The following is a 10,793-nucleotide window of genomic DNA, read 5'->3' on the forward strand; positions in this document are numbered from 1 at the left end:
AAATGGGCCGATAATTGAACGGATAGATCATATTCAGTGACGTGAAAATTTACTTGATTTTTTGGCACTTGATTTTATGTTATTTTTTTTATTGGGAATTTAACTGGTGGAATATTTTACGTTGAAATCTTTTCTTCCTTGCCCCATTTATTCTGCTTTCTCATTGTGTCACAAAGTCTCTTTTTACAACCCATATGGGATTCTAATTATAGGGAACAATTGACGAAGATGTCTATGTTGAAGGAGCGTATTCAATTGGGGGAGAGTGAAACATCATCTTACAGCCATCGTACTCCACTCACCCCAGTCAACGTGGAGGCACCTCGACAACCGGTAGTTACCCCCGTCGATTTGGCGAAGGAGGCGGAGGAGGACGCTGAACGTGGTGAAAACTTTCCGGACACTTGTGGTGACAGCAGTCAGATTGACGATGCAGACATGTTTTCACCGGCTGCTTTGGAGTCGACCCATCAAACGTCCACTTCCTTTATGCCTTCCGAGCCATCGATTGTACGGGAGGGGCTGAATGCAGCATACCACCCACTACGTGTGGTATGTCCATGGAGGGGATAGCGCATAGGGAATGACTGAACGTTTGACAGTTGACGCCACCGTTTTTTTGCAGATAAGACCACATTCACAAAGCGTGAGGAACCATCGTAATAAGGGTTTTGATGGGTCTCTTGCGAAAGGAATCATTTACGGTAAAGGAGTTGGAGCCATGGCAAGAGACGGCGGTCAGTGGATTGATTTTAACTATTTCTTTACTTATATTTGTTTTTTGGAGGCTTCCATATTAGCTTCTTTACTGTCATTTACCCGTTCATTTATTTCCTCAAAACAACGTTTAATGTGACCCGTGAGAATAGGTAGAAAAGTGCATTAATCTCTCAAAATCTACAAACAGCAAAGCGGTGCAAAAATGCTGAGGAGAATAGAAGCCCAATGCAGTTTAAAAGTAGATTATATTTTAAAGTCCTCGTGAATGGATAGGTATTCAAAGTGAAGGGGACTGAGACAGGTTCTCGAAGCATTCCATTCCTTAGGGCTAACCATCTTTTCTGGTCCTCGATGTCGCTAGAGAAAAAATAGACGATATGCTTAAAATTACTGAAATTTTGACATCTTAAGCAGGTTTACCATCCATTATTGTACATCGTTAAAGCTACAGGACTAAGAACCTGTCTTAGAGTTACCATCCGGAGGGTGAACTTTTCTGGTGGTCAAAGCCCCGCAAAATCAGCCGCCGCACGTTTGTTTTGTTCATAAAATGCAGTTAAATTAGCTGCAAAAGGTGATACCTACTTGATGCCCAGCAATTTGCCGTGATTTGAATGGGCTTACTTCTACGTTGTTTAGACTGGGAAAAACCAGGATCACGGAAGCACCCATCGGAGGAGGAGATAATTGCCTTTAGCCAGGAGTTAATTGAATCCTCACAAAATAAGGTCTCACCGTGGTTCGATTTCGTGAAGGAGCCTTCTGGTGGGTTCTTCTACCTGACGTCTTTACACTCTGGATTTTTTTGCTCTCTGTTTCATTTTGACGACTCGGGTGGCTTGAGTACTTGTGACTTGGGGTTTTATTTGCCTTTCCTCACTGTCTCTATCCCCTTTTGATCACTTCACTCGTTTTTTTGCCCTTTATTGTGAAAATCCAACTTCGCGTAATGCTTTAAAGGGCTTTGATGTGATAATCTGTGTACTTTAATGATTCATCGCTTTTTGGATGCTCTTCTATGTCAAGCCAATACTTTCGCTCTCATGGTCTCCGGGGCAAATCGACCACCACATCCCAGATGTTGTAGTGTTCTAATACGACGCTGAAGCTTTCAGTGTAGTATCGACCATTTCAACACTCCAAAGTGCAATTATCCTCAATTGAAGGGTATCCTGCATTTATTGTAATGGCTTCAACTCACCCAGTGTGTTGGCGACGCAGGTTGGTGTGGTCAGTTAGCATTAGTGATGGAGGGAGTGTCATATATTTTATATTGCCGGGCTCGGATAGAAAAATTAGGCGGTTGTACTTGCGTGACGCTGACAGTTAATGTACTAAATTATCTCGCACTGCTCTTTGTGGGTGGATTTCAAAACCGGCTGGTAAATTGTCTTGTCAACACTCTCCCTTTTTGTTGGCACTGATAGTTCAATAAAGCAAATCTTATGCCAGTTTGAATTGAAAACTTGTGCCAAAAATCGTGGACATTCCGGACTGATATGCGCATTTTCTTTATTTTTGTTTCCGTGACCTGCAGCGCCCCTTCGATCCACTTCGATATCCGCCTATCTGCAAGCAGTCGGTCTGGACTTCGGTCAGAAGGTAGTGCAACGGAAGCCCCCTTGCTCTATTCCCTTCTTCGCTGCCCTCGATCGAGTAATCAACACTCCTCTTCTGACACGGTAGGCATTGCTCACTGAGTTTTTAATTTTGCTTTTCTTATTTCTCTTCTTTCGCCTCAGAACTAACTGCTTTCTGCTGATCGGCACTATATTATCTTTGTTAGTCGAAGCAAAAGTCTTCAATAACCAATTTTGCTTCGCCTTGTATTGCAGCATCAAAGTTGTGGATAGGTGTCTGTTAGATCACTTTGTGATGGAACTGAAGCTGCTTGACCATCTTCGTTTCGTGCAGAACATCTTCTGCCATGCGCATCCTGTCATCACCCCTCGCATTCTGGACGCCCTCTTCTCTGAGGTTTGCTTTGGCGATTCTTTTTTTTTCGTCTTTTTACACTCAATCGCGTTAGATGCTTGTCTCCTTCCCATCTGGCGGGTTAAGGCAATGGGTCACCTTAAACTTGTTTTGCCCCCTCTTCCCCCAAAAGATCTCCCATATTTTGAAACCTCTCCGAAGTGGTTTGAAACCCAGGTAAGATATAATGCTGTTGACTGCAAGATTGGTGGCGCAACCAAATTTGCATGTTTTAAGCTTTTTTAGTGTAAGTATCTCAATTCCAGTATAATATGGGCCATGAAAATGCAGTCGTGAGTATCGGGCAGAGAAATTGTTAGGTTATTTTTCTCCAACAAATGACTTGAGAGAAACTTGGACACTTTCTGTTCTTAAAATGGACGTTAGGTAGAACGAGTTTTTTTTCTGTGCCTGATTTTTTTTCTCATCCACAGCTTTCGAGTCCGGAAGAGGGTCGAAGTATCTTCAACGATACGAGAAAATTTCAGGATTTACTACCCGTCGACCTCCTCAACATAAAAGTCCCGAGCCACGGGATGCAAATTAACACCTTTTCACCATTTGACATCAGCTTCCAACGTGTTCTTTTCTACTTCAAGCAGCTTCAGACCGTCCAATCGGCCGATAGTGGTGGCTACGGTAGGATTACTGCTTTTCTTTCTGAGGCCTAGAGTTCCTACTCACTACTTCACGTCAACTTTTTTCCCACCTCCAGTGGGCAGAGTATTTAGCAACCTCGCCTTGGTCTACAACGCACCCTGGCCGGTGAATATTTGTCTGCATGATCGGGTGTTAGCCAAGTACAACACTGTCTTCTGTATTCTGGCTCGTGTAAAATACGCCCTTTGGGCGCTAGAATCTGTCTTTCATTTCCTCCGGGATCATCGTAAGTCAGGATTATTTGTTAGAGCTCACCACTCAGGCACCGTTCAGTGTGGCTATGTATGTGGCTTCAATAGGTGTTGAATAGGGAAGTGGGCTATGCTCCCCTTTTTGTTGCGTGACTGAAGTCGCCTTAACAATTAGCGTGCGGTAAATTTAGTATTTGGAAATCCTCCCGAATGGTCATGCTCACTGATTCCACAAAAAACATTTGTCTGTCATGCAATCTTGTCGCACCATGGGTCGGTTATTCGTCGATCATAAGTGACTACTGTGCTGTAAGTCGGGAGCGGAAACACCACTGTCAGGATTGTTACTGGTGTACGGGCACGATCAAGCAGGTTTTGAAATGTGTGCCTGATTACCTTAAATGTCTCACCCCGACTGAGCGCCAAATTACGGTGCCGAACTGTCCTTGAGATCTTCTGCACTAGTAGATATCCACTAGTTGCACCCTGTCCCCCTCCTCATCACCAGAGGTTGTTACATGCACGCCCTTACTACCACTGATGTATCTGCCATCTTGAACGGTCCGTAGACTTGACTTTTCCAAAAACGGTAAGTGCATCGGCTATCGGAAGTGATAAAAGGATACACATGCGATGCAGTCGTAGGATTTCTACCCAAAATACTACGTGCCATGTGATTAGTATGGGACAAATGGGAAGTTTGCGCTCGACTTTAACAGTGGTTGTATTAACTTCGATCCATCCCTTTGCTCCTCTTTCCCATCGGCAAGGATGTGACATCCCGGCATTAGCGGGTGTTCACTTCCAGGCCTCTCTATGGCGTCATGAGATGGATCGGGTGGTGCGCGACCTTGATGCCTACCTCTGCCTGCATGCAGTCCAATTCAGTTGGAGGGTTTTCATCAAACGGATTGGGGCTTTTGAACTCCCTTCGCTTCTGGACGAACACTCACAGCCTCCGGAAGAGCTTACTACTGTGAGGAGCCTTGATGAATTGTGCCAATGCCATGAGGAGTGCGTGGATGCTATCATCCATAGGTTTGTCATTTTCACATCTTTCTGGTCCATCTTTCCCAATGCCCTCTTAAGCATGCGACAGGTGGCCACCCGTCTTACTGCCTTTTTGTTTGAGCTATGCTTGATACGATTTTTTTTCGTCATAAGACCCCCTAATCGGCTCTTACTTACAAACTTATTACAAAACAAATCATATAGCTTGGTAGATTTTTGTGGTGGCATATTAAAATGATATTTTCAGACGAAAGACTGGCAGATAATTAATTGCAAAAGGATGCACTTGCATACTTTTCCACGCTTTCGATTAATTCTCCTGTAAATTGGTACGCAAAGCACTGGAGTGCTGTGACATTTTCGCGTTTACTACAAGACCGAGGTTCAGTCATAACAGACGTTATAAGACCTATCAAAGATCACACTTGTTTTCAACCGTTTATTACTGGCACGTCAGTCTGCTCTTGATTACGAAGTTTACTTGATGGCTTCTAGTGAGCTTATTTTTTCCCCCATTTGTTAATTTTTTTTTGAAGGGACGAGGGGAGGGGTAAGTTGATGGGCTTTTTGGCGGATGCGTAATGAATTGTACCAGATAATATTCCTACCCTCTCCTCCAGTTGTCTCGTGGACAATGAGAAAGGTAGCCTGAGTATCCAAGACTCGATAGTGGGACTGCTCGAGTCCGTGCATCGTTTCCGGAGGACGCTGTTGCTGATCCAAGGTCAGGACTATGCTGCATCCAACCAATTACATACAACCGTTGACCAATTCCGGGCACATTCTCAATCCCTGCATAGGCTCCTGAAGGCTCGTGTTGTCGGTCACCAATTCGGGGCGAAAGAGCTTTCGTACCTTGCACACACCCTTGACTACCGCCACTTTTATACCGACTAATTAAACCTCGACCTTACCTCGCCTCCTTCTCCTTTATGACTATTTTGTATATTTGTACAGATACCAATTGTGTGGACGCGAAGTGTTACATTTATGGGTAATCTCTCTCTTCCTGCGAATCATTCTACTGTCCACCACTCCTTCAAGATATGCTTAGGAATGGCGTGGATTGCTTGTACAGCAGGCAGACACCTGGCGAAAGAAGGGAAGCATTGGGGCAAGAGGACTCATATTTCTTTAACTGTCTGTACCAAGAATTAGTGGGAATTTAGACCAGGTGTCCCTGTAGTAGCTAAGGTCGATGAGGGTCAAGTAAGAGGGATTGGTGTTAGACCAGATTAGTGATCTGGCTTTCGCTACCATATACAAGGCCGTCAAATCTCAGCGGTGACCTAGACTTCCGACGTAACGTCAGTGGAGGAGGTTGGTGTTGAAGCTTGCAAATGACAAAAGCAAATGAGATTTAGGTTTCTCTGAGTTGTGACGGCGCTACTTGACCTAATGATAAGGTGTTTTTTGGTTAGTGCTGCACTTTATTGGGAGGAGGTCTCACCACATTACGGAAGCTGTTGTTGTTAATCATTAGGGAAAATCAAATGCCTTACTGGTCCTGGTAGTCTTGTAAGTAAGAGCAATGATACATAGGGAGCGAAAGGTTACACAGGTGGCAAAGATTTGCATTCGTTATCTGCTTTTTGCCCAAGAGTCATGAGTCGTTTCTATTGCTACCTAAACTGCGTACCGATTGTAAGAAGGAGTGATTTGAAGCCCGAGTGCTTAAATTCCTTTTGACCTGAGAGAGAATGGAGATAATTATGACAACATCTGCTGGGGGCGAGTAATTGCAGCGCTCAGTACTAAGTTCGATAATTACATTTGCTTCGTTGTTAAGTTCGAGTGCGAAGGCCGAACGTGCGGGGTTCCGGCTATTATCACCGTTAGAAAAGAGCCTTGGATAACATGGTAACAAGTCATCATTTCTGCTTCCGCTATCGGATTACTGAGGCATTTCCCAACACAAAATAAACTAGCTTCTATCACTGGGCTGAGAAATGGTCACTATTTACCATGCAACACATAAATTGGTTTTATTAGGCGAATATGCCATGAGTCACTCAAACATGTAACGCGAGGTAAGCAGGGGATTGGGATTTCAATTCCTTGCATTTGCAGTACTTTAAGGCAGCCCAGCAAAATACTAGTTCGCTTTCTTTGAAACACGTTAGAAGATGGCGAAAAAGATCCCGCTAGTGCCCGAAACGCACGACTAGCACGTTCGCTTTCAGCGTCACGTCCTTGAAGCGTCCTGATTATTTTATTCCGAGCCCCGGCGTCACAAACATAGAATATAGTTTATTAGGTTACAGTGATTGACTGAATTAAATCGTGTCGTGACTTTGTTGACATTGAAGCATAGGACGCTAGAGAATTGAGGAGCACTGTACTTACTTACTGGACTGTGATGGCCGACAATCTTCTGAAATCCTTTTCATGCGTTAATGTCGACTCAATCCTTTCTAACTTCACCATGATTTGCCATACGCATTTCCATTCTATAGTTTTGGCCTCGTAGAGGCGAGAATTCCTTGGGCTTGTTGACATTTCCAAGAATAAATTGCCAAACAAGTGGTCAAATCTAAGCATGAAAAATAATTTGGAGAGGGTAATTTTCCTAGTCCTGGGGATGCACTTGGTGCAGGAAACGATGGCCTTTGATGTTACCAGCACCTTCCGGTAACATAAAATATTAATGCGGGCATTCCACCAGTAACAGAGGCCTAAGGCTACAAAACTTTGACTCAAGTGTATCAAATCGTCAGAACACAACTATTAAAACGTGTTCAGGCCTGTTAGAAAAAGAACGATCAAAGGTAACAACGAATGTGAGTTTGTAACTGGTAGAAGGTAGGTTGGGATTTTCTGTGTCACGAATCAACGAAAACCGATGCTTTTATAGGGCCCAAGTTGTTCCTGAAGTCCTTATTGGGCATAAGGGATATCGACAGACCCCTGACGTGAGGACCCGAATGGCAGGTGACTGAAAAAGTCCCATAGCCAGTGCGTATGGCCAGATCAAACATCGTCCTGTCAGGTATTCGAGCTAAAGCCGAATCGAAATGCGTAATTACGTTACCCTCCATTCAAATAGTAGCGAGGGCAAAGATTGAATCGTACATAAGTTTATTTTGCGAGGAATGGACTACACGACGGATATCGAAAAAGGAGTAGTGTTGCAGAGATAAGCAATGTAGCGTCGAGTTGAGAATAACACGGGTGGAGAAGGAGGGAAGGTAGGCCTGTGGACGCACCGGGGCGCCCATTCATCCCACTCACATCTTGCATCCATTCAGTGTGGCAATCACCTTCCTTGAGGCTAAAATAATTACCACAATAGGCAAAGATTAGGTCCCGTATTTGGGAAAACAAAATCACAGCTCTACTAGTAATATGCGTTTCTAAAAGGAGGGGGTCGAGCACCAGCTGCATTTGCAACATCACAAGGATAAAAATCACCACATATACCAAAAAGAACCCGTCGCCTGAGTAAATCCTTGTGGAGAGCTACTGAAGTAATGCTATGATTCATTTGAATCAGGAAGTTCACAACCATCAGGAGCGCAAAGGTTTAAAAGAACCGTGAAAATAAGTACCACAACCCACTTTGTTGCGCCATAATAGGCTCGACATTGGCATCACCTGCGGCTTTGCATTGTGATGAAAGAGGCACAAATGGAAAAAGAATAGCCCTGGAGTGGATTTAGAGGCTACGCATTTAAGTGGCGTAACACAAAACTAATGTATTTATACGGTTAGCCTTTTTGAAAGACAATCACGGGGTAGAGAACAAAAATTAAACAATTAAACGCACACTTCTGATTCCGGTGTTCAATGAACCAGACACCCTGCCACGTTCCCAAGTTCATTTTGCCGTCAGTAATGGGAATAGTCACATTGGAACCGCTCAGAATTGCATGTTTGGCGTGAGCCGGCTGTTGGGAAAGAAAAAAGGGGAAAGAGAGGTGGAGAGAATACGAGCGACCTACCATATCATCGGGACCTTCGCAGGAGTGCTTGTAGTTCAACTTCTAAAAGACCCTGCATCAGAAAATGAAGAAGGAGACTCACCTCCGGAATCAATCGATTTAGAAGCATCTCAATATCATCCCTAGGGAGAGGCTCGAATAAGGCGTGAAGAGGACTTACTTGACATCCCCGTCCCAACTCTATAAGAGGCAAATGGCGAGGTTAGAGAAAAGGAAGGGAGGGCTGACCTACCTCATTCAGTGTAATGCTACAGGAGGTGTGCTGCACTGAAACAAAAAAAAGACACAAGAGGTAAACAACTGAATACAGTTGCTGACACCTACCTCAGCACTTGCCTCCGTCCATATTGCCAAATGGAAACGATTTTAAGTACAAGTGACATTGACACCGAAGCGATAATGGTTATCCTCACAGTATAGCTGGGAGACAGAGCTCCTCTAGTCTTAAACTGACCTATTTGAAGAGTAAGTTTTGATAATTGATGAGAGAAGCGTCGAATGCAACAGAGGAATATATATCATGTTTTAAGACGTTTTAATGGCGCTACAGCCCAAACCAGATATGGTGTATGAAAAAGTTTGTCTCAGAGACAATTCACAGGATGGTGAAATAATTTTTTATGAAAGAAGCTGGAAATTAACGTGATGAACACCAGGATTTTGGAAGAAAATCGGCCATCACAAGAGACTTGGTCCATTACCAGAGGCTGTCACGCACGCGACCTCCCTACCGCCACTGCGTCTGGCGTCGTGATGAACGATGTGTGGACGACACGTGCGCCGGCTGGTAGGGGGAAGGAGGTCAAGGGACGCACCTGACACCACTGTCTACGGTACCATCACAACCGCATGCCATTTTATTGGATGGGAGAAGTGAGAAGTTCCAGTTAGATTCCAATGGCCACTGTTACAAAACTTTCATAGTCACTCCCACTCAAAATTGGAAGAATGATTGTATGGTCGGCCGATTTCTACAACTCCTATTCAATCCGTTCATAACCATAACTTCAAGAAGTGAACACCCCTGACGGAGCTAGAGATCACCACTTTTTGCTCTTCATCTTATAGAAGCACAACAGAGCACGATCTTCTGCCACAGATAAGTAAGTACCTCCTCTCAGCTGCAGACAGCAATGTTGTTGATAATCTAACACACTTCCTCCTTCAATGAGTGTCTATCAGGCGATCTTCACTGACAGAGGTTAATGCACTATTTTTTGATACGAGGTCAGACTGGAGCAGCAGGAATTTAGTAATCAAGAAAACCTAACACTAAAACATCCATGTGAAGTCGACCCGAAGGCACTCAACACCACTAGCTAGCATTAAACTTAACTGGATAAGCGATAAGAACCTGTCAAAACACCTTCATGCGGAAGCAGTGTTCTTGCACATGAATACGGAGTAAATGTTTCCATGATAACTTGTCATCAAACAATCAGTGCTTAAAAATGCACAAAAAAAATGCTAATCGCGGTTAACTCCCGAATCGCAGAACGAGATGGTACGGCTGAACTTGTTGGTGCTGGTCTGGTTTAATGTAACCAGGAACAAACATTGTCCGGTTCAACGATGGATCTACTGATTAGTTGGATTCTGAGACAAACAGCTTTTCAGCCCTTCGTGCAAACAAAAGTTCAATTGGAAGAACTATAAAAGGAGCAGTTAAAAATCAAACAAATGCACCAGCAGTTGGCCAGATTCGCTGCCAGCATGGAGAATAATAATGACTCAAGAGTTCACTGCCCCGGTGTGCTTTGATTAACAAGAGATGAGGTAAAAAAGAGGAAAACGGAGATGAACCCACTGAAGAGGTTAAGAGTTCCAATCTTGATTTGGGTGATTTCCGGCATGCCTTTGATAATATCGTCCGTGATGTAGTGACATCCTCGAGAACATGGTGGTATGGTAATGGTGCGTTGATACCACACAATTCCTTCACCACTGCTTGCCATTATCACACGGACTGAAATGGATGAAAAATAAATGACACAATCATCAACCCTCAGCAAAGCATTAATTGGGTTCCAAGAGGCACTCGATTCAAAAGCGGATACAATTAAGAGTGAAGGAATCACAGTGTGGACGATTATCCAGTTTATAGGGTGTCTGCTGGAGATCAAATGGAGGGGCGCTAAATTCATTTGGTTAGCTAGTACAGCTACAGACGACCAACGAACTTGGGAGTGAGGAAACCATCGGAGTAATAAATATGGCACTACGAGTACGCTGAAGCTAGAGGGAAATTACGCGGAGGAGGAGGAGGCTCAATCCGGGTCGCTTCCACAACCCACAT

General features: G+C 44.0%; 2 protein-coding genes across 2 annotated transcripts; one reads left to right on the forward strand and one right to left on the reverse strand. All coding sequences in view use genetic code 11, as the record gives it.

Moving 5' to 3' along the window:
• Window positions 1-228: 228 nt before the first annotated feature.
• Window positions 229-5,453, forward strand: EGR_02579 (Gamma-tubulin complex component 6; the record flags this gene model as incomplete). The annotated part of the gene is made up of 9 exons (XM_024491828.1): window positions 229-552; window positions 626-737; window positions 1,360-1,485; window positions 2,258-2,402; window positions 2,556-2,697; window positions 3,129-3,333; window positions 3,410-3,580; window positions 4,316-4,583; window positions 5,177-5,453. 9 exons carry the CDS (start codon window positions 229-231, stop codon window positions 5,451-5,453), a joined length of 1,770 nt encoding a protein of 589 aa, XP_024353643.1.
• A 1,925-nt stretch (window positions 5,454-7,378) lies between these two features.
• On the reverse strand, window positions 7,379-10,793 carry EGR_02580 (hypothetical protein; the record flags this gene model as incomplete). Its single annotated transcript, XM_024491829.1, has 7 exons — window positions 7,379-7,554; window positions 8,323-8,443; window positions 8,498-8,539; window positions 8,580-8,677; window positions 9,199-9,325; window positions 10,264-10,463; window positions 10,748-10,793. 7 exons carry the CDS (start codon window positions 10,791-10,793, stop codon window positions 7,379-7,381), a joined length of 810 nt encoding a protein of 269 aa, XP_024353644.1.

The sequence above is a fragment of the Echinococcus granulosus genome (genome assembly GCF_000524195.1).
Source record: "Echinococcus granulosus chromosome Unknown EG_S00012, whole genome shotgun sequence".
In the NCBI taxonomy this organism is placed as follows: Eukaryota; Metazoa; Platyhelminthes; class Cestoda; order Cyclophyllidea; family Taeniidae; genus Echinococcus; species Echinococcus granulosus.